This window comes from Saccopteryx bilineata, chromosome 2, assembly GCF_036850765.1.
Source record: "Saccopteryx bilineata isolate mSacBil1 chromosome 2, mSacBil1_pri_phased_curated, whole genome shotgun sequence".
NCBI classification, from domain to species: domain Eukaryota; kingdom Metazoa; phylum Chordata; class Mammalia; order Chiroptera; family Emballonuridae; genus Saccopteryx; species Saccopteryx bilineata.
Window position 1 is genome coordinate 37,688,556 of NC_089491.1, and position 21,110 is coordinate 37,709,665.

The window sequence follows — 21,110 nt, forward strand, 5'->3', positions numbered from 1 at the left end:
CCCGCGGCTCCGCTCCCCACCCCCGGGGGTGTCTCCCGGTGTCCTCTCGGGACCGGGGCCGGGGTCGGGCCGGCTGAGGCCGAGCCGGGGACCTGGATAAGAGGAGTTTAGGCCTGGGCGACTCCGGGATGCGCTGAACCCGCGATAACCAGGCCCCGCAGCGGCGGCCTCGACCTGACGTCTTATGGCGCTCCGCCCCTCGGTTAGTTCGATTGGTCCTTCTCAGCAAAGCCCACCCCTGCCCTATTCGATTGGCCTCTAACTTGGTCCTGCCGGCTCCCTCTGTCTTTCTTGTCCCAACCACCCAGCCCCGATAGCTACCTCCTATCTTCACAGACCCCACTGGCAGCCCGACAGATATTTCATAGGAACCCTCCAGAGACCCTCACAAACAGACGCCCACAATGTCCCCACAGATATCCGCAGTCCCTACCCAGAGCCTCTGAAGGATCCCGCAAATCCCCTTTTTAAAAAAAGTGAATTTTTAGGTTCGGCCGCTCCAGACCCAATGCAGCCCTCTCAGGAGACCTCACCCTCTGGGGAGGTGACCAGACTTCTGTTGACACTGCAACTATGAGGCGTTCCCGTTGCCCTGGTGACGGATCCCTTCTCTCCTGGCCTGGGTTGTAGAGGCTTCAATTCAGTCAAGTCCCTCCATCCGCCCTGCATTCCCTCGTCCCTTCCCCTCCCGCCGTTCCCCAGATCTGACTAAAGCTTTGCGAATTTCTACAGGTGTCCTCTCCTCCCCAAGTCTAGGTTTGCAAGCAAGGCCTGTCACCACACAGTTCCCTGCAGCGGGTTTTCATCCAAAACCAAGAGCGTTCCCTCTCTTGGGGCTAACACTTCCCATTTTCAAGATCCTGACCTAAAGACCTGTGAAAGCCAAGCCAAAGTCCAGAGGTATGTAGTCTCCAATGACCCCACCTCCAAACCCTCATTCTATTTCCCTTCTTCCCCTTTTCCAAGTGGGGGGAGGGTAGAGAGACAGACTCCCACATGCGACTGGACAGGGATCCACCGACAACCCCTGTCTGGGCCAATGCTCTGTACATTTGGGGCTATGCTGGCAACCGAGCTATTTTCAGTGCCTCAGGCAATGCGCTGGAACAAATCGAGCCATGGCTACTGGAGGGGAAGAGAGATAGAGAAGGGGTAGGGTTGGAGAAGCAGATGGTCACTTCTGTGTGCCCTGACAGGGATTTGAGCCCAGGACATCCACATGCCGGGCCCATGCTCTATCACTGAGTCAACCCACCAGGACCATCCTATTTTCCTTCTAATACTTTCTGTTCCTTCCCACCTTCATCCAACCCCTTACTAGTCTCTACTTTTTATCCTTACCCTCTTTGCGCCTTCCTTTTCCCCCTTCCTCTCCTCCCATCCTCTGGTTCTCTATCCCTACCCCCACTCCAGGTCCCATTATCCACTTGCTGAAGTCTCATCATCTTCCTCCCCACCATCCTACCTCTCTTCCTACTTCCTGTCCCAAACTTCCCCTTTGAAAAGGCTATAATGAGTTTAAATGATGTATTTAGTATCTCTGAAGCATGGGGGGGGGGGGGGAGATAGGCTGGAATCCTTAGGCACTGTTGCAAATGGTGACAGGCCTTGAGTATCAGAGCCAGGAAATCTGGACTTAATCCTTAGAGTGAGTCAATAAGTATTTTTAAGCAAATGAATGCCATTGTTAGGTTTGTATTTTAGAAAGATCATGATTGGGTCATTAAGGAGGAATCACTTCTTTTGGGCATACTTGCAAGATAAATTAGGCATACCCCACAGCATGCTGGACTTACCCCAGCACAATACCAGCTCATTTGTATTAACCTGTCCACTTCCCAGATTCTTTCAGCTGAATCCCATCCTTAGCACAGTGCCTGAGTAAAAACGTAAGAAAGTGTCAGTTACATAAATCAATGAAAGAATGAGTGAGTGACCCTGGCAGGATAGCTCGGTTGGTTGGAGTGTTTTCCCAAAACACAGAGGTTGCAGGTTCAAGTCTCGGGTCAGGGCACATACAGGAACAGCTTGATGTTCCTGCCTCTCTCTCTCCCTGCCTCACTCTCCAAAAATAAAAAATTTAAAATGGGTAAGTGGATTACTATGCTGGGGAAGGCAGCAGAGACAAAGTTATTATATAATCTAGGTAGATAATGATGAGAACTTAAATCAAAATTGGAGGAAAAGGAGAGAAGAGAATGGATTTCAGGAATATTTAGATACATAGGACTCCTGGTGCCTATTTGTAGATAAGGATGGAGGGAAAAGGAGAAAACTAGGATAATTTCCAGAGTCAGTTTCGATGCCCTGTGGGACATCCATTTAGTAGGCAGTTGGTTATGAGTGTGAAATACAGGGGTTTAAAGAGGTCTGAGATAAAGTATGGATTTAGGGTCATCAGCTGGAAGTAATTTAAGCCTTGAACATGAATGACATCATCAAGGGGTGTGTGGTCCCTAGACAAAACAAGACTGTGGTCAGGGCCCTGCCATCATGGCATCCTCCTGCACTCTTCGGAGCAAACCCCCACTTTGGCTTGCTACTCCCAGTATATGCAATTCCACATCCTGACTTCCATGGTCCTAAGGTGTGCCCTAGGGCCCTGCTCTTGGACTAGCCAAGTTGCTATATTCAGGCTCCCTCCTGGGGTGTGGTCCTCTGCTACCATCTACTGATGGGATTCTGACTGCTTCAGCCTTTAATTCTTTAAGTTCCAGCTCCCTCACAACCCATAGCAGGATGCCATGTGGCGTCTAGGCACATGGGTGAACCTCGTAGCACCATACCCTAATACAGAGCTCATCTTGCTTCCCCCTTATAACTCAGGTGCACTGAGAACCTTATTCTAATTCCATACCTGCCTGTGAACCCTGACTAGTAGACCCTCCAACGCCAACCTAACGCCTGTACCCTATTCTACCACTAGATGGAAGCAGATGAAGTCACAGAAGAGCTTACCGCCACGGATGCAGAGGAGCTCTCTTCAAAGAACCCCTCTGCGAAGGACTCAGAGGAGCCCCCTATCCCTGAAACCCCTTTGGAGTCTTCCATCTCTGAGACCCCTTTAGAGCCCCTTACTTCTGAAATTCCTTTGGAGCCTTCCACTTCCCAGAACCCTGTAGAGACCTACAGCTCTGAAACCCCTTCGGAGCCTTCCATCCCTGAGACTCCTTTAGAGCCCCACACCTCTGAATCGCATGTGATGCCGTCCACCTCCCAAGGATCTGTAGAGGCCCATACCTCTAAAACCCTTTTCGAGCGTCCCCTCTCGAAGACCTCTTTAGAACACTCTATCCCTGAAAGCCCATTGGAGAATCACATCTCTAAGGTCCCAGAGAAACACCTCTCTTTTCATAACTCATCACCAGGCCATGTCTCTGTGGCTTCCTCTGGGGCTCTAAAGAAAGGTCTTTTCTCTGAGGCTTCCTCCAGTGAGGTCTCAAGGATAAGAGGAGCCACCCTGACCTCTGAATCTGAAATTCTTCAAAAGCATTCCCTTTTAGGCCTGTCACCCCAGGTCCACATGGACACATCTGCAAAGGAAAGGAAAGAGGAAGAAAAGGGAAAGGACGAGGTGGATGTCACTGACAGCACCTCTCACACAACTCAGCCTGGACATCATCTGGGCAAGAAGAAGAAGAAGAAAGGAATTAGCCGTAATTTTCCTGCCCTTTTCCCCAATCTCCACTGTCTTTCACCTGTCCCAGGAGAAGGGGTTTAGGTTACTCTTTGACCTGACTGACCCCTTCTTTTAGTTTTAGGGCCTCCTCACTTCTGGGTTATTCGGCCCCTCCTTTCCAGGTGACATCGTCAGCCCAGTGGTGCCTGCTAAGCAGGCAGAGCTGGTGGAAGTGGCTAAGGCAATGCACAGAAAGAGGTTTGGTGCTCGTGTGAAAAATCTTTTCCAATGGGACAAAAATGCAGCCCTGAATGCCATCCAGACTGGTGAGCCCAGGCAGCCTTTTGGAGACTTCTGACAGGGACAGGGCCATCCTCCAATCCATCAGTTTCTGGGAACTTGTCCATTTAATGGATAGCTACCCCTTGTGGAAATGGAAATGCCACTGGCCTGGAATCTGGGCAGGAAGCAGGCAGGCGGGATAATGTGGATGGCATGGATGCAGATGAGAAGTGGGGAATTTTGTATAAAGCTCAGATAGGAACTGTTGGCTAAAGTTGTTAAAAACAGAAGGGACACAGGACTACCTCAGCTCTAGGGCTCAGATCACGTGCACCAAGCAAACCCTAAGGATGAGAACCTGGACAGTCTCCAAGTGACTTATTGCTCTATACATGGCAAAAGGCCTTGGTTCCCTTGATGGAACTTCAGTAAAAGGCAGTCATCCCTGAATATGAGACCCATGATCACTTGAGTACTGAAAAGCTGTGAGTCTCCACCAAAGAGCAGAATCATATCTTCTAGCCCCATTGGTTCCAAGTCTCAGCCCAGAATTAGTACTCTTGAGTGGCGTGCTGTCCTTATCTATGTCTGTATATAAAGGGTTTGCAGGTGTACTGTGTAAACACATGCTATCCTGTGTGAGAGCAGTATACCTATGTTACTGAACTTTATATCTGTAGTGGTTACCTTCAGTAAGAGGGTCACCCAGACCTGCAATATGGATTCTGGGGTTTCTAGACTGAATTGAATATATGTCACTGAGTTTATTTTGGATTTTCATACTTCTTCCTTGTGATGGGAGTAGAGTTATGTCAAAACTAGATGGGCCAAAGATATAATGACAACCAGATAATTCTATGTCTTTATCATTCCTCCATGTAACTTACTTCCTTAGTCCCAGGGAGGAAACCCTCCCATGCAGGGAACCCCCCTTCCACTTCTGGACAAGAAAGTCATAGTGAGCTCATTTGTTTATCAGTCTTTTTTTTAATTATTTTTATTTATTTTTTATTCATTTTAGAGGAGAGGGAGAGACAGAGAGAGAGAGAGAGAGAGAGAGAGAGAGAGAGAGAGAGGACAGACAGAGAGAGAGAAGGGGGGAGGAGCTGGAAGCATCAACTCCCATATGCGCCTTGACCAGGCAAGCTCAGGGTTTCGAACCGGCAACCTCAGCATTTCCAGGTCGACGCTTTATCCACTGCACCACCACAGGTCAGGCTGTTTCTCAGTCTTACTTCAGCCACTGAAATACTTTTGTTTGCTTATTTTAACATCTTACGTCACTTATTCTCCTGGCAAGTGCAGGGTCTGTTCAGGGCCCTCATTCTCCTCCTTAGAACCTCCTATCTATTCCCCACTCTTCAAGTCCACTGTACTTCTTAAGATTGGACTTCTTCATTTTCCTGTTTAAACAGGCATTTTTATACTAAAATGTATCATTCAATCTTGAACAAAGATAACTGAAGAAATGCTAAGAAGGTAAAACTGACCTTTGTATCATTGGATGTGTAGGACAAGAGGGAGGGATGTGCCTAGAATGATATCTAGGTTATTGGCTTAAGTAACTGATTGGATAATGGTGCCATTAACTGAATGCCTAAAACAGAGCAGACGCTTTCTAAGTGTGTGTCAGATGTACAAAGGACAAAGGATGAGGGTCGGGTTTGGAAGGAATAATTGGCTGGAATACACTTAAAGTGCTTGTGGAACATGCTGGTGAGAGTCTAGTAGACAGCTGGCTCAATGGATCTGAAGCTCAAGAAAGAGGTCTGGGCTGGAGACATCCCTCATATAAAAATAGCTGTATCTTACATGGAGACATTCTAAGTGCAAAGAGATGTTATCATATAAATATGATTATGTGATCATGGAATTGTACAGAATCAAAATGCCATCCCAGATAATATCTCCTTCCCCTGCAGTCCTTGTCCACTCATAACAGAAAGAGGATTTGGAATCACAGCAAAGAGCTGAGGGCACTATTCTGGAATACACAGCCAGATGTCAATGGTCCCACCTAAAGGACACTGACACCTATAATAGAGTCTTATGTAGTTGCCAGTCTCTCCATTCAAACTTCAGTCTTCTTCATCTAAAAGCTGGATGCTGACTCCTACATCAGTGCTTGGACCTGACTTTCCCAGGTTCTCAGGCCAGGCCTTGATCTCCGGACATTGACCCCTTGTTCACTTCCATGCCTCACCTGCTCATCCAGGGTATCCTGCTACTCTGGAGTTCAGAATTCCTCTAGTGGAATCCTGGCCCCCACCCACCCCATTATGACTCTGCTTATACCATGCCCTTTCAACCAAGACTCACTGACATAATGGGCCACTGGCACTATAGCCCATCAGCGTCAAGACAGAAGCAGCAAAGCCAAAAGCCTCACCTGGACAGACTGTAGACACTAAAAGACCATGGGTAATACCAGAAAACCTAGTCTGACAATTAGGCCCAAAATTGTGGATTATGGACCTGGCCAGGGTTAAAGACCAGAGGACACTAACTGTTTCTCATCCTCCTCATGGAACTTCAGGATTATGCCTGGAATACAGAAGGACTTCTCTTCCCTCATGAAGGAATTTGCTCATTCACTTATTTAGTCAAGCAGTCTGTGTTCTCTGAGCACCTATTTTGTCCCAGGCCCTGTGCTAGGACTAGAGATATAGATTAAAAGACAGACTCTTCCTTGGAGTAACTCATAGTCTAAGAGGAGTCCGATCCAATGTATTGTTCTGTGAAAAGAGTAGTATGAGGAGCCATGGAAGGCAACAAGAGGGATCCCTAGACACACAGGAGAAGTTAGGGACACTTTTTTGGTGGAGGTGACACTTCACTGAAGCCTCTAAATTGGAATAAGAGTCCTCTACCTGAAGGTTCCACTCCATGGGGATTCATGCAAGATTCTTTCTAGAAGTTGGAGTACTCTCAGCTCTTATGGAGGATAAAAAAAATCTGAGTGGGAGGTGCTTTCTGGTTCTCCTCTCACACTTATGCAGCACCACCATGCTGGTCTTGTGGTGAGACTGACTATGAAGCCAGACATTTTCAGATCCCACTACTAACACCAGGCTTTAAAGGGTTGTGGCCCCTTGCTGGTGCGTGAGCTCAGGGATTCTTCTTAGCCTCACCTTCCTTTCCATGCCTCCTTTCTCAGCCTTACAAGCTTACATTTTTTGGTCTTCACCACTCATGACTTTTTTTTTAATACTTTATTTATTGGTTTTACAGAGACAGAAGAGAGAGGGGAGCATGGAATGGGAAGTGTCAACTCATAGTAGCTTCATGTTAGTTGTTCACTGCTTGCTTATTGTATGTGCCTTAACCAGGGAAGCCCAGGGTTTTGAACCAGCGACCTTGGCATTCCAGGCCAAAGGTTATCCACTACACCACCACAGGCCAGGCACTACTAATGACTTCTGACCTACCTTTTTCTCCAAGACCTTTGAAGAACCTTAGGCAGCCCTTCTCAAATTCACAGAGGGCATTAGTTCAATAATGCAAGGAACACAGAAGAGAATTATGAAGGTACCAATGTGAAGTGAGAGAAGCCCTCCTTCTGGCTCTAGGCCTGCCCAACTTCCTTCTTTTCTTCAGGTCCCTTTAACAACCATGCTCCTTAGTAGCCAATCTCCACTGTCCACCCTATACCCAGCCAATCATCTTCTCTTTCCCTCGTCCTTGAACACTTCAAGGCAACCAAGCAAAGTCAGACTCTAAGGTGGAGAGGGGAGAAGATGAGATCACCACAGTCACAGAGAACTCTGAGATTTATGTTCACCTTCAAACAAAATTTCATTTATAATCTTCCTGCTCAGAAATAGATGACTGTCATCAGTCATCTCTGACAAACTGACAGAGATGGAATGGTCTTAGGGTGGAAAGAAATTAAAACACTTGTGGAGTGATGAGACAACCTTGAGAAAAAAAATCTAAAGGGAAAGGAATCAAGATTCATGGTAGAGATAAATACACCTGCAGGGAGAGATGCATCTCTCCCCCCAGGGGGAGGGGATAGATGAGAACACTTGGGGAAGCTTGGGCTATTTTTTCTTCTCACTTGTCCTATTACTCAATCCCACTACACCCAGGTCTCTACATTGGCTGGCGTTGTCCCCATTATCTATGGGACTGTTTCCGGATTGGGGATGAGTCCAAGTGCTTTTGTGGACACTTGTTGAGAGAGCACCAGATCATATCGGGTAGGGAGAACTGAGTATCCCTCCCAGCCCTGCTTATGTGTTGGGATATAAGAGAGAAAGTGTTGGTATGGGAAAGGGGATTGGAATGGGAAGGCTGGGCCAAATCAGGTGCTGGTCTAATCCTACTACCCATTCCCATTCTCATAGATATATCCGTGCCCTGCGATGTGAGCCAGTGCCGCTGCCGCATGTTCTGCTTTATCCCATCATGCCCAGAGGCAGTGGGTGAGTTCTGGCTCAGGAGACGGGCCAGCTTTGACCCCAAGGCCTGGAGAGCCCAATGTCGCTGCAAACACAGCCATGAAGACCATGCAGCTACCAGGTTCCATCCCTGTCGGGTCAAAGGTACCTTCTAAAACAAAGGAGAACAGAGGTGGGCATGGGTGGGAACGGGATGCATATAGTTTGGGGATGAAGATACGGGAGCTGGTAAGACAGACTTGAGTTTGTGATTGGAGAGGAAGAGATGAGAATGCAGCCAGCCCATAGGAAAGCCATAAGTCCCTATACTTTTCTTTGCTGTTCCCTTGCCCTACTAGGCTGTTCCTGCAACTGTTTTGAATCTAATTTCCTCTGTGCGGCCTGTGACCAGTGCTGGGAAGAACATGAGACTTACTTTGAGACTGAGGAGACCCGGCGACGAGGAGGAAGGCCTTACGGTGAGGGGGGGCAACCAGGAACAGGGTGCCATTTTAGCATCTGTAGTCAGAAAGCCAGGCAGAAAGGTATTCCCATTCTTAACCATCCCTTCCTTACCCTCGCACCTCCTCACCCCCTGTATCCCATCCTTGCATTGGTTTCTGTCCCCAGGAGCAGACTATGTGCCTTTTACAGAGACTCCTACCCTCCAAGAAACCATCATCAGCAACACTGACCTCAAAGCCCTACAGAAGCAAGAGTCCTCTGGCCATCCTGGCTCCCACCCTGGTACCCCTGGGCTCCCTGGCCCAGTGCAGCCCCCAACCTGGCCCTAGATCTAATCCCTGTACCGGACCCTTTCACCTCGCTCTTCCTTCCTCCAAGGACAGACATTGTCAACACCTGACACAGGCCTCTGTGAGCCTGGTCCAGATCAGCAATAAAGGGGAAGCTACTGGAATCTGACCTCGCTTTATATGGGGCAGTTAGAGCCCAGCCTAGGGACAGACATTCTAAAACCTTAGAATCAGCAGCTATTGGAGGCAAAAGAGATCACTACACAGGAGAGTGGCTGGATCCAGCCATCTGCCTTCAACACACCCACATCGAACCTGATAGCCCTGGCATCAGGAGAGGGTGGCTTCAAGGAAGCCAAAGAGGGAGGGGTTTCAAGGATATTGTGAACAGTGATGTTAGCTGTAGCTGTGGTCTCTAGTAAGATAAAGGCTGAAAGGTGTCCAGTGAGTTTTGCAATTAGAAGGTCTTTGGGGACTTCAGAGAGTGTATTTTCAGTGGTATAGTGGAGGCAGATGGAGTGTCTTTAAGGAACTTGAATGAAAAGAACAGGAAAAAGTCAGACAATATCCAGAGGAAGATGTGGAGTTGAGTAAGCATTTTCTAGGAAGGAAAAGGGAAGAAGACAGTAGATAAAAGACCCTGAAAGATGCAGCAGAGAAAGAGAGATGCCTGGGGAGACCAAATCCCAGAGATGGAGCAAGGGGATGAGGTCAAGGCAGAGATGAAGGGGTTCACTTTGGACAGGAGAAACACCACTTCCTAAGACCAAAGGGAATGAAGGAAGAAAAGATGAGGCCTTCAGTGAACTGCAGGGAGAAGGACCCCATGAAAGTTTCCCTACAAAGTAGGAGACAAGGCGGGGAAGGGAGGATAAGAGTGGAGAGTAGAGACAGGGAAAGAGAGGTAAAGGTTTGGGAAGGTTAATGTGGGGAACTGGAAAAAGACCCGATCAGTGGGTAGTTCAGTAAGGTACAGTTGGAAGCAGAAGCCTAGTTAGAAAAGCAGAGAAGCAAAATATTTAGATTAATAGGTTGTGACGGATGGATGTTGGGGATGATAATAATAATCAGGAAAATAAGGCAAAATAAGAAAAATTGAAGATGTGGAGGGAGCTGACTATACAAATAGGAAAAGAAAGCAAAGCAGACTGAAAAAAGGAATTGTCAAAGGAGTAGATGTCCCTAATGAGGTCCAGTAGCAGATGTAGTGGTGGGAATTGAGGTACAGGAGACCAAGTGCAGAGCATAGCAGCTTTCAGATGAGAGCAGCTCTGATTACAAAGGCTTGGCTTAGAGAAGACTGTGTGCCTGAGGCCAAAATCAGTGAACTCGGAATGTGACTAGAAAGGCCATAGGTGACTCTTATGGGGAGTAGGAGATTATGGCACTAATGGGCTCTGTGATCCTAAGCAAGTCACTTTTCCTCTCTGGACCTCAGTTTCAGGATCTGTAAAACAGGAATAATCTCTATGCTTCCTGCTCTCAATAGAACCCAAAGAAATAACCAGTTTCAAAGTGCTTTGTACTCTCTTACCCCTCCTGGCTGTTTCCTTCCTCTTCTGAGATCCCAGCTCCTCTTTTTGCTTCTCTTCTCCAGAGCAGCTTTAGGGGTTGCCACTATCCCAAAGACATGTCAATGAAAGGTCACTGCCACCAACCCAGTGCTAACAGGAGGTGCAATAAAAGGAGAAACTTTATTCAGGTCAACACTTTGCAAACCAGGGAGACACAGCGCCTGGGGGAAATGAAAAGTGTACTCTGCCAAGGCAAAGAGGCCCACTTTTATAAAGTTCCTGCCCCATCCCTGATTGCTCTATTTAGAGGCAAATAAGGAATCCAAATTTGCAGTTTGATTGGGCCAAACAGCATTGTCCTGATTGGTCAGAATCACTCATTTTGATTAGTCATTATAGAGTTGTTCGGATGGGTCAGTAAAGATGCAAATAAGGCAATAATTGTGCAGTCCCAATTGGACAGAGAAGGCTTCAGCCTATTGGTTGAAAGATGATTCCAGGAACTCCTTTATAAGGGTGGGCTCAGCTACAGAAACACAGCACTGGAGGCTGGTAGTTCTGAGTATGGCTTTCCCCTGAAATGCAGAGTGCTAGAGGCTCCTATCAGTAATGGCTGCTGGACTCTGATTATGAATTTGAGCCCAATTAACCACAAGGAGGCTTTCTGGCAGGCATATTCCTTCTTGGGGTCAACAGGCACCACTAAGAACTGCAGCCGTTAAGGCACTAAGAAAAAGCCTATCTACATTTTCTCACATTTGGGGAGCTGTCTATCCTTCCAAGGGAAGAAATGCAACATGGACTACCGAAACTCTTGGGGGAAATCACAGGGTCAAATGTCTGCCCTTTGGAGGAGAAAGAGAGAAAAAGACTTTCTAACAATAATATGGCTATATTCCTCATTACTGGTTATAAGCAATTAGCACCATGATGACCATTCACTAAAACCAGTTCAGTTAATAGTCAACAATAAAGGAATGGTTACTATGATAAACACATTCCAGGAACTATTATGCAGCCCTTACAAAGTATATGTACACAGACTATGTGAAAGGCAGAAACCACAGGCCAAACCGAAAACACAAGGCTAGTGTGCTCCAAAAGGAAATTTTATTTTAAAAATCCCTGGGTGCAAGTGGGTAGAGACCAGCAAAGGGTATCAGCCCCCAGCTGAGCGGCAAGAGAGGACAGTAGATATAGGGCTAGAGGTGGCTTAGCATATCCTGGTTTATGGCCTTGGTCACTGACTTGACGAGGAGCAAGAGGAGGGGGATTTAGCTGCAGAAACATCTCCTCTGCAAGTTTTTTTCTGATGTAGCACAGGCCTAATCAGTGTGGTCCTATCTGGTGTCCTTGGTAAACATCCAAGATCGCCAGGGTCAGGTATCTCCCAGGAACAGCCAGGTCCTGGTGCCCCTGGGAATTATCTGTGACATTTATCACATGTATTCTGTTTTCTTTAGGCTATAAAGTAAAGACTTAAGATTGGTGAAGTAAGTTTCTAATTAATTTACAGGCTTTAATTTTTCACAGTAAATCCTGTGGCTAGGCTTTTATAAACAACTATTGTGATTTAAACTCCCCTAATTGTTAAGTCCCTCCCCAGTGTAAGCTATTCCTGACATTCCTGCAAAGGTAAACTTTTTGCTACATTTCAAAGTAAAAACCAGGAAGCCATTAAGAGAACAGCAAGCAAATTAACCATAACCTTCCAGTGGGGGATGAGAAGGTCCTGTTTCAAGCCCTTCCTCCTTTGGGCCTGCACTGTTCTCCGGACAGCAGCTGAGTAATCATTTTATCTATCACTATGTATTATGAAAAATTGACTGTAAATGAAAAAATAGAATATACAATACATATGTATTATACTATAAAATGAAATTAAAAGAAACACCAAATGTTATTCATTCTACAAATAATGTCAGGCCATGTTCCAAAATAAAAACAGTGATGCTTGACCAGTGGTGGCGCAGTGGATAGAGCATCGACTTGGTATGCTGAAGTCCCAGTTCAAAACCCCGAGTTCACCAGCTTGAGAACAAACTCACCTAGCTTGAGTGTGGGCTCACCAGCTTGAGCGTGGGATCATCGAAAATGATCTCATGTTCACTGGCTTAAGCCCAGGACTGCTGACTTGAACAAGGGGTCACTGGCTGGGCTGCAGCCCCCCAGTCAAGACACATATGAGAAGCAATCAATGAACAACTGAAAGTGCCACAACTACTAGTTGATGCTTCTTATCTCTCTCCTTTCCTGTTTCTGTCTCTCACTAAAAAATAAACAGTGGTGACTTTTGTTCTATGTGTTAGACTAACACTTACCATGTATGAGTATATTAGCATTTCGTGACCCTGTGTTTATGTCAAATATATATATTCTGAAAAGAAAGAAAAAAATATATCTACAGTGTGTTTGTAAAGTCATGGTGCACTTTTGACCGGTCACAGGAAAGCAACAAAAGATGATAGAAATGTGAAATCTGCACCAAATAAAAGGAAAACTCTCCCAGTTTCATACCTATTCAATGCAGTTCGATGTGGGCTCATGCACAGATTTTTTAGGGCTCCTTATGTAGCTATCCCGTATAGCCTCTACAGACTTGTCACTGACTGATGGCCTACCAGAATGAGGTTTCTCCACCAAACTGCCGGTTTCCTTCAACTGCTTATCCCATCGAGTAATGTTATTCCTATGTGGTGGTACTTCGTTATAAACGCACGGATATTCACGTTGCACTTTGGTCACGGATTCGAATTTAGCTAGCCACAGAACACACTAAACTTTCCTCTGTACCGTCCACATCTCGACTGGCATGGCTGTGGGCTGCTCCGCTGTATACACGGTGTTATGTCATCATCTGCACATGCGCACATGCTGCCACATCATCCTACAGAAACTGGGAGGGTTTTCCTTTTATTTGGTGCAGATTTCACATTTCTATCGTCTTTTGTTGCTTTCCTGTGACCGGTCAAAAGTGCACCATGACTTTATGGATACACTGTATATAGTCTAGGCCCTGGCCGCTTAGCTCAGTTGTTTGGAGTGTCGTCTGGAAATGCCAAAGTTGTGGTTCTGTTGTAAAGTACCATTTCACCAGGTTTACATAGAGACACCAAGTCCAAATGAATTTTTAAGGAGTTGTATTTAAAGGAGGAAATTTAATATGCCGGCCACATATAGCTAACACGGGACATAGCTGACCCAAATCATGTGCCCCGCGCACAGCCCTGAGGCAGGTTATATACCTTTGATCACACACAGGTTGGTGGGAAAAGGGGGAGGGGGAGTGATGACACAATTCATTAGCAAGCTTATAATATTCGTCTATAGGATTTATAAAAAATATTCCTATGTATCAAAACTTATAAGGTCATACAATAGCGAAAAATGTTGCTTTTCATATTAAAAGACATTTCCAAACTTTTCAGTGTTTATTTGCTATTCCTTTGTTTAGAGGTATATGCATTAATTATACATTTTCGGGATGGGGCAGGGATCCTACATGGCACCAGAGAATAAGCTTTTGTAAATGGCCCATTAAAGAAAGAAAGGAAAAGCCCTGACCGGATAGCTTAGTGGGTTAGAGCACCACCCAAAGCGCAGAGGTTGCCGGTTCGATTCCCATGTCAGGGCACGTACAGAAATGGACTGATGTTCCTGCCTCTCTCCTTCTTCTTCCTCTTTTGCTGAAATCAATAAAGAAAAATATTTTTTTAAAAAAAAGAAAGAAAGAAAAAGGAAAATGGCTTGCCTTATCTCTCCCTCCCCTCCCCACACCTGGCTGTTTACCCTGTTTCTCACAGAGGTGGGGGGAGGGGGAATCTAAGTCTCCCCAGCACAAAATCTCTTTACAATACAATGCTGTTGTCTATCCTGAGTTGGTGCAAATCACACACAAGTATAAAAATCATATTTACAAAATCTCTCTGTATGCCTAGCCTAAATTATAAAATGCATTTTAAGCTTCCTGGTAAAAGGGGTTCCCTACACAATCTCTCTGTAAGCCAGAAAACTCCCACATCCCTTTACTGTCACTTCCTATAGAAAGGAGAGGACAAGAAACCTGACTTTAAAACATCTATATTAATTTTTCAATTCTTTGGTACCTTACCACACACAGTTCAATTCCCAGTCAGGAACATACAGGAAGTAACCAATGAGTGCACAACTAAGTGAAACAACAAATGGATGCTTCTCTCTTTCCCTTTCTCTCTAAAATAAATATATTTTGCATATATCATAGAATATATATACATACATATATATGTGTGTGTATGTATGTGTGTGTGTGTGTGTATATATATATCTATATATATATATATTCCAGCAGAGCAAAATATACACCATGACACATTTCCCTTGTCCTAACTCTACACAATGAAAATACCAGGCACAGGGCTAACCGTATCAACCATCTTCTCTAATTAGGAAAGTGCATTTGCTTATTAGTCGTGTGACCAAGATAGGACACACACACACACACACACACACACACACACCCTTCCTCGTTAAAAAGAAAATTGCAAAAACCGTCTTTAAAACTGCAGGATTTGATGTTGGAGTGAAGATATTAACAAGAACATTAAGGAGGAATTGCCTTTAGATAGGTAAGTAGCAATCTTTGAAATGTTCAAGGGTCTAAAACTGATCTCGTAGGAAACACATCTATCTCACCAGTTAAAATAAATAAACCCGTCGCAGTTCACCTTCAGCCCCACTCGCCCCGTGTCCTCCACCCCGCTTCTTTTTTTCGAGACACCTAAGGCCTTCCACTCCGGGTTAGCGATGGTTTCTGGAGCCAATCAGTACCGAGTGCCTTCAGAAGACAGCCCTCCTCCTGGCCAATGAGGTGAAGGGCCTACAACCTTACAGGCTCTGCTCGGCAGGTGACAGAGCACCGCCCTCTTCCTCCCATCCCGGCAGTAGCGGCCAGACCCAAATAGGAAAAGCCCCACCCCCTCGAGCGCTGCTACCTAAACGCGAACGGCCGCGTGTATCACAGCCAATTGGAAGAAAATCCCACCTCTTGTTCTCTTTTTCCTTCCAATGGAGTGAGAAACTATCTCATAGTAAAACTAGTTAGAGGACCCAATGGAAAAGGGACTTTGACACAGACGAAAGACAAAACCAATGGAGTGAAAATATCGTCGCGTTGGCATAAGCCGCCAATGGGATAAAAAGATTCCGCCACTCCCCCGGGCTCCGCGACTGGCGGAGCCAATGGCCGCGGCTCGCTCCCAGGCACACCCTTCTGCAGCTCGGGTCGGTCGCAGAGCCCGAGCGCTGGCCGGGGTAACAGGTTCCCGCGGCCGAGGGGAAGATGGCGGCGGCCGTCGTGCTGGCCGCTGGGCTGCGCGTAGCCCGCAGGGTTGTGGCGGCCGCGGGGCCGCGGGGGGCGCAGGTGAGAAGTGGCCGTGGGCGCGAGGAGGGGGTCCTGCGGGCTCTAATGCCCTCCCGGGCCGGAGGCTGCCTGCCTCTCCGAATCCTTCAGCGGCATGCAGCCATGCGGCCTTGCGGGGACCGAGCGCGAGGTGCAAGCTCCAGGGCTGCGCGGTTAGGTCGGACTGGTGGTCGTGGCATTCCCTCCGAAAGCCTCGACGCGGGAGAAACGAAATGGCGATGACCGACGCCCTGCAGTGGCCCAGACGCCGAGGTCGGGACAGGGCCCATGCAGCCTGCCGCCTTCTCCTAAACCTGCCTGAAGCCCAGCTGACCGAACGCCTGCTGCGTGCAGCCCCCTTAGTGCCCCCCTGCAGGAAGTGAGCTTCCTCATCTCCGAACCAGCCTTCTCTCTCCCTTAAGGCCCATGATCTCCTACTGAGTACTAGTGTTAATCTCTCATCTTCCCCACTTTGCCAGAGCGACTGCAGGGGTCTGATTCATCCTATCCTTTTATCCCATAATGTGACAGCACTGACTCCAGCTTTCTGAGTCCCTGGGAAACTGGGACTTCCCAACCCTCAGTCCACTTGGGTTGAGTTAAACTAACTCAACTCTTTCACTGATTCTAGGGACTAGTTAAAATTCACAATAAGAAGTCAAACATAGCACCCAGACCCTTGTGTCAAAAGGCAATTGTATTAAAACTGGAATAAAACGGGTAACATGGCTTAAAGACCAGAAAACAAGTAATGGAAATACGTGGAAACATTCACAAGGTGAAAGAATATGGGAAAAGCTCCAAGTGGTATTAAGAGATGCAAACCACTCCCTTTATTTTACATTTGAAGCCAAGAGAAGTGATTTATCTAAGTTAAATCACTGACAAATAGCAACTGGGAACTAAGTCTACAAGTTCTCATTCTGAATCCTTTCCCCGAAAGTGTTAGATTTCCTAGACACTTTAGAAGCAGAAATCAATTGGACTGCTGAATCCTGCATTGTTCCTGAATCCTGTACTGCCAGGCCCACTCTCTGGCCTCATTCTCTGCTGCTGATGCTGTGAAATTGAGGAACTTTTCCTTTGGGTGGGAACCATTAATAGGTTCTTAGAAGGATAAAGTTAACGACTATCAGATCCCACCCTCTGCCAGCCCCAACTGAGTACATGGGAGAGGTATTACGAACTCTCTCCCTTGGGTGTGTCTGACCCACCTTCAGGTCCGAGGAGCTGCAGGTCTGAATGATGGGAATGAAGTGGCCAAGGCCCAGCAGGTAGCTGCTGGGGGAACAGCCCCAACCATCTTCTCCAGGATCCTGGATCGAAGCCTCCCAGCTGACATTCTGTATGAGGACCAGCAGGTGGGGTGCCCTTAGGACTCATCCCCATAGGAATTTCATAGATACTATCCAGCCTGTGGAGTAACAAGTGGCCTCCCACCTATCACTGCTCCCAGTGTCTCGTATTCCGTGATGTGGCCCCTCAGGCTCCAGTGCACTTCCTGGTCATTCCCAAGAAGCCCATTCCTCGGATTAGCCAGGCTGAAGAAGAAGACCAGCAGGTGGGAAGAATAGAGCCAGGATTTGGCTGGGGGAACCTTGGATTCAGCTAGAGGTTTTGCTCCTTGTCAGTAAAGCCACCTGTCTCCCTCTCCTTTCCCTGTAGCTTCTAGGACATCTCCTCCTTGTGGCCAAGAAAACAGCAAAGGCTGAGGGGCTGGGAGATGGATACCGACTTGGTGAGTGACTTGGCCCTTAAGCCCCTCCCTGATTAATTTTCATACCTACTTCCTAATATGATCTTCATTCTTTGACCTATCCTATGATCCTGACCCACTAACCCCAAGCTCCATTTCAGTGATCAATGATGGGAAGCTGGGAGCACAGTCTGTGTATCACCTGCACATTCATGTACTTGGAGGCCGACAGCTCCAGTGGCCTCCAGGTTAAACCTACCAACTGACCAAGGACCCCAGACCCGGATGTTTGGATGAAGGAAGAGGGGGAAGGGAACCTGTGATGCTAATAAACTTGCTCTCCCTCAATTTTGGATCCTGTCTTAAATATATCTATATCGATTTATACCACAAATCAGAAAGAAAACTGATACAAGATTATAGTCCCCTTTGACTACGATCTGAGTAAGACACACAAAGGAGGCCTATACTGTAGTTAAAAGCGTTTGCCTGTAGATCAGTGAGTCCTCGTAACTAGTGGTCCACCTGAGTCAAGCTTCTAGATAAGTAGCAGTGGGAATAAACCTGAATGAATAAGAAGAAACTGAATCCCAGGAGTGAGATGCTCAATCTTGGCTGTTGTCCAGCTGCCAATCCAAGTTTAAGATGGTCTTGGAGGAGGGTGGCCAATGTGAGGGCCTTTTATTGGGGGGGGGGGAGTAATTACACCCCAGGAAAGCTGCTATCCTTTAACTAATTCTCAAGTTTTACCATTTTACCTTTAAGCTATTGGCTGATGTATTTTCGTCCTTAAAATGTTTGAAAAGGCTTCCCCACTTTTGAGAATGAACTAAGGGGAAGCTACTGTTACCGCCTACATAAATACACCAAGTAGGCTTTTGTCTGATACCACAGCTCTGTGCCTGTCTCCAACACAGCCACCTTAGAAAGCCTCAAAGAATCGGGCTTAGGTACGGAGGTCGAGGCCTTAGATCAGCGGAACCTTAAAAACCCGGGATGAGGCGGAATGGAATTCGGACCGAAAGCGGACTTTACACACCGCGCCAGGTTTAAGACTTCCGCCCCGCAGGGAACTTGCTTTCACACCCCACCCTGTACTTCCGCCCAGCTCTAGTTCTGCGCAGTCTCCTGGAATTATTTGCCATCTCTATGGCAACCCGGTAGCTGGTGTCTGAAGATGGAAACCTTTGACTCTACGGAGGGATCGCAGTCGCGGTGAGAGCCGTAGCGCTGGCTGTAGGCGTTAGGGGACAAGGAAAGTAAGCTGACTTCCTCTGCTGAGCTCTTGACACTTTGATGTATTCGCTTTCTTTCAGATCTTTACAGGTCCTGCCCAGCTCCGAAGGACTAGGGTCCTCTTCGGAACCGTTACCTTCTTCGGATGGTAGTCCTAATTCTGCTCTGGCAGCCGCAACCGCAGCAGCTGCAGCAGCCGCTGAAGCAGCTGCAGCCGCTTCCACTGCTAAAGCAGCTGTATTATCTGCAAAGATCCAAGCGCCCTCCTCTGACAGCCTTCTTGGGAAGCCCTGCACGGGACCCAACTTTACCAACAAGATAGGCTGTGGGAGACCTGGCTTTCACCCTGTCTGTGTTTCCCGTATTTCTCTGCATCCCTGTACTGCAAATGACCTTAGCTCTAACCCTGGGCCTTTTACTGGCTCTAGCCCTGGCCCTGTTCCTGGCTCCAGTTCTGGTCCTGGCAGTGGCTCTGGCCCTGGTCCTGGCTCCAGTTCTGGTCCTGGCCGTGACTCTGGCCCTGGCTGTGGCTCTGGTCGAGGCAATGGTCTTGATTCTGGCCCTGGTCCTGCCTGTGAATCTGAGCCTAGTCCAGGCTATGACAATAAACCTGAGCTCAGCCCCCACACTCTTAGACACTTCAGAAATCCTGGGGCAGACACGGTCCCTAATTATGCCTCCTCGAATCACTACCAACACTGGGAGCCTCAGAAACAACCCTGGAAAATTTTGCAAGTCTCAGAACCTGCTGCCCCAAGGCTATGGGAGTCCCACAAGGTTGAAGGGAAGAGTAAGATTCTCAATGAAACATTGCCACCACGGGGTCAGTGCCTTCTCTACAACTGGGAGGAAGAGGTATTAAGGTTTTGATCTCCCTTTTCTTGAAGGCTGCCCCCAGTTTCTTGGGGGAGGCAGTAGTGTGTGATGAGAGTATTTACCAGGAAAGATATCATGATCACTTAACTTGGGGCCCACAGAGAGCCACCAACCACCTGGATCAGGTCCCAAGCATGCAAGATGGCTCCGAGAGTTTCTATTTCCGACATGGACACCAGGGACTGCTAACCGTGCAGCTACAGTCACCCATGCCCCTCAGCAGCACCCAGAAAGACTCATACCAGCCCCCAGGAAACTACTGTCAGCCAGTTCGAGGTGTGACGCATGAAGGAACGGGTCAGAATGGGTCCATTAGAGAAAAAGAGGAAGGAATTTCTGGTGGGACTATGGGTTGTCCAATGGGTATAAGGGAAAAACCCTACAATTTTTCTTCCTTTCCTCAACTTTGTTTCTCCTGGGCCAGCTTCTTAGCCAGACTCCCCCACTCTGTCCACTCCCTGCCCTCCCACAGGGAAGCGTGAAGCAATGCTGGAAATGTTCCTGCGCCACCAGATATGGTGAGAGGCTGGAGGAGGGGAAAAGGGAGGGGGAGGACAAAAACCAGGAAGAATGGCCTTGATGCCCCCATAACTGTATAGCAAAGAGGTGCAGGCAGAGCAGGAACCCACAAGGAAGCACTTTGAGGTCGAGTCTGTGACACATCATGACTACCAAAAGGAGCTGGTGCAGGCAGGGCCTCCTACATCAACAAAGGTGAGAACTCATCCCACCCCATATGTGCAGCTGGATGCCGGGGGTCTGTGGGAAAGCAGCAGGCCCAGAGGTTGAGAGAGGGAGCTTCAGGCCAAGTTATTCAGTATTTCTCCCTTAGCCTCATGACTACCATAAGGAGCAGCCTGAAACTTTCTGGATACAGAGGGCATCACAGCTACCGGTGTGTGAGGGTGATTAGCTGTTGGGAGTTGGGGGAAATGAGGGGAAGAGGTTGTCCTGTTCTGGCTTGGCAGAGAATAGGATCTGTCCTCATTCTGGCATTCCTGGCAGGGTGTCAGTAACATCAGGACACTGGACACACCATTCCGGAAGAACTGCAGCTTCTCAACACCAGTGCCTTTGTCCCTGGGGCAGCCTTTGCCCTATGAACCTGAGAATTATTCCTACCAACTGGGAGAAATCTCTTCCCTTGGCTGTCAGGGAAGAGGGCAGGTTGGCAGAGGGGGTAGTACTGTCTAAGGGTTGAGGAGAAGTGAGATGTGGAATATGGGATCTATTTCTGTACTGGAGAGGTGGGGAGGAAGTGAGTTCTGTTTGTACTTGGTAAAGGGACTTCACATAAAGGGTTGTTGCTCATCTGGAGTCTCGTTTCAGTGATTCCCTGAGTTTCTATGTCCATACCCCATAACCTTTCC

General features: G+C 47.5%; 3 protein-coding genes across 6 annotated transcripts; all 3 read left to right on the forward strand.

Annotated features, from left to right (window-relative positions):
* Positions 1-68: 68 nt before the first annotated feature.
* On the forward strand, positions 69-12,378 carry FAM221B (family with sequence similarity 221 member B). Of its 4 annotated transcripts, none has more exons than XM_066256783.1 (8): positions 69-202; positions 757-900; positions 2,927-3,656; positions 3,802-3,945; positions 7,993-8,103; positions 8,251-8,448; positions 8,643-8,762; positions 8,914-12,378. In XM_066256783.1, the coding sequence occupies exons 3-8, from the start codon at positions 2,927-2,929 to the stop codon at positions 9,075-9,077; spliced, it is 1,467 nt and encodes a 488-aa protein (XP_066112880.1). In that variant the 5' UTR covers positions 69-202; positions 757-900; the 3' UTR covers positions 9,078-12,378. The 4 variants fall into 4 exon arrangements, with proteins under 4 accessions (XP_066112880.1, XP_066112879.1, XP_066112878.1 ...); XM_066256782.1 differs by having other exon boundaries at positions 97-202; positions 733-900; XM_066256781.1 differs by lacking the exon at positions 69-202 and having other exon boundaries at positions 344-900.
* Positions 12,379-15,695: 3,317 nt separating this feature from the next.
* On the forward strand, positions 15,696-17,976 carry HINT2 (histidine triad nucleotide binding protein 2). Its single transcript, XM_066256785.1, has 5 exons — positions 15,696-15,953; positions 17,153-17,293; positions 17,389-17,493; positions 17,598-17,670; positions 17,790-17,976. The coding sequence occupies exons 1-5, from the start codon at positions 15,873-15,875 to the stop codon at positions 17,879-17,881; spliced, it is 492 nt and encodes a 163-aa protein (XP_066112882.1). The 5' UTR covers positions 15,696-15,872; the 3' UTR covers positions 17,882-17,976.
* Positions 17,977-18,624: 648 nt separating this feature from the next.
* Positions 18,625-21,103, forward strand: SPAG8 (sperm associated antigen 8). The gene is given in 9 exon segments (XM_066256788.1): positions 18,625-18,646; positions 18,649-18,722; positions 18,725-18,843; positions 18,945-19,719; positions 19,842-20,016; positions 20,213-20,258; positions 20,340-20,454; positions 20,573-20,635; positions 20,746-21,103. Coding segments are annotated over 9 exon segments (1,578 nt in total). The 3' UTR covers positions 20,935-21,103.
* Positions 21,104-21,110: the final 7 nt, after the last annotated feature.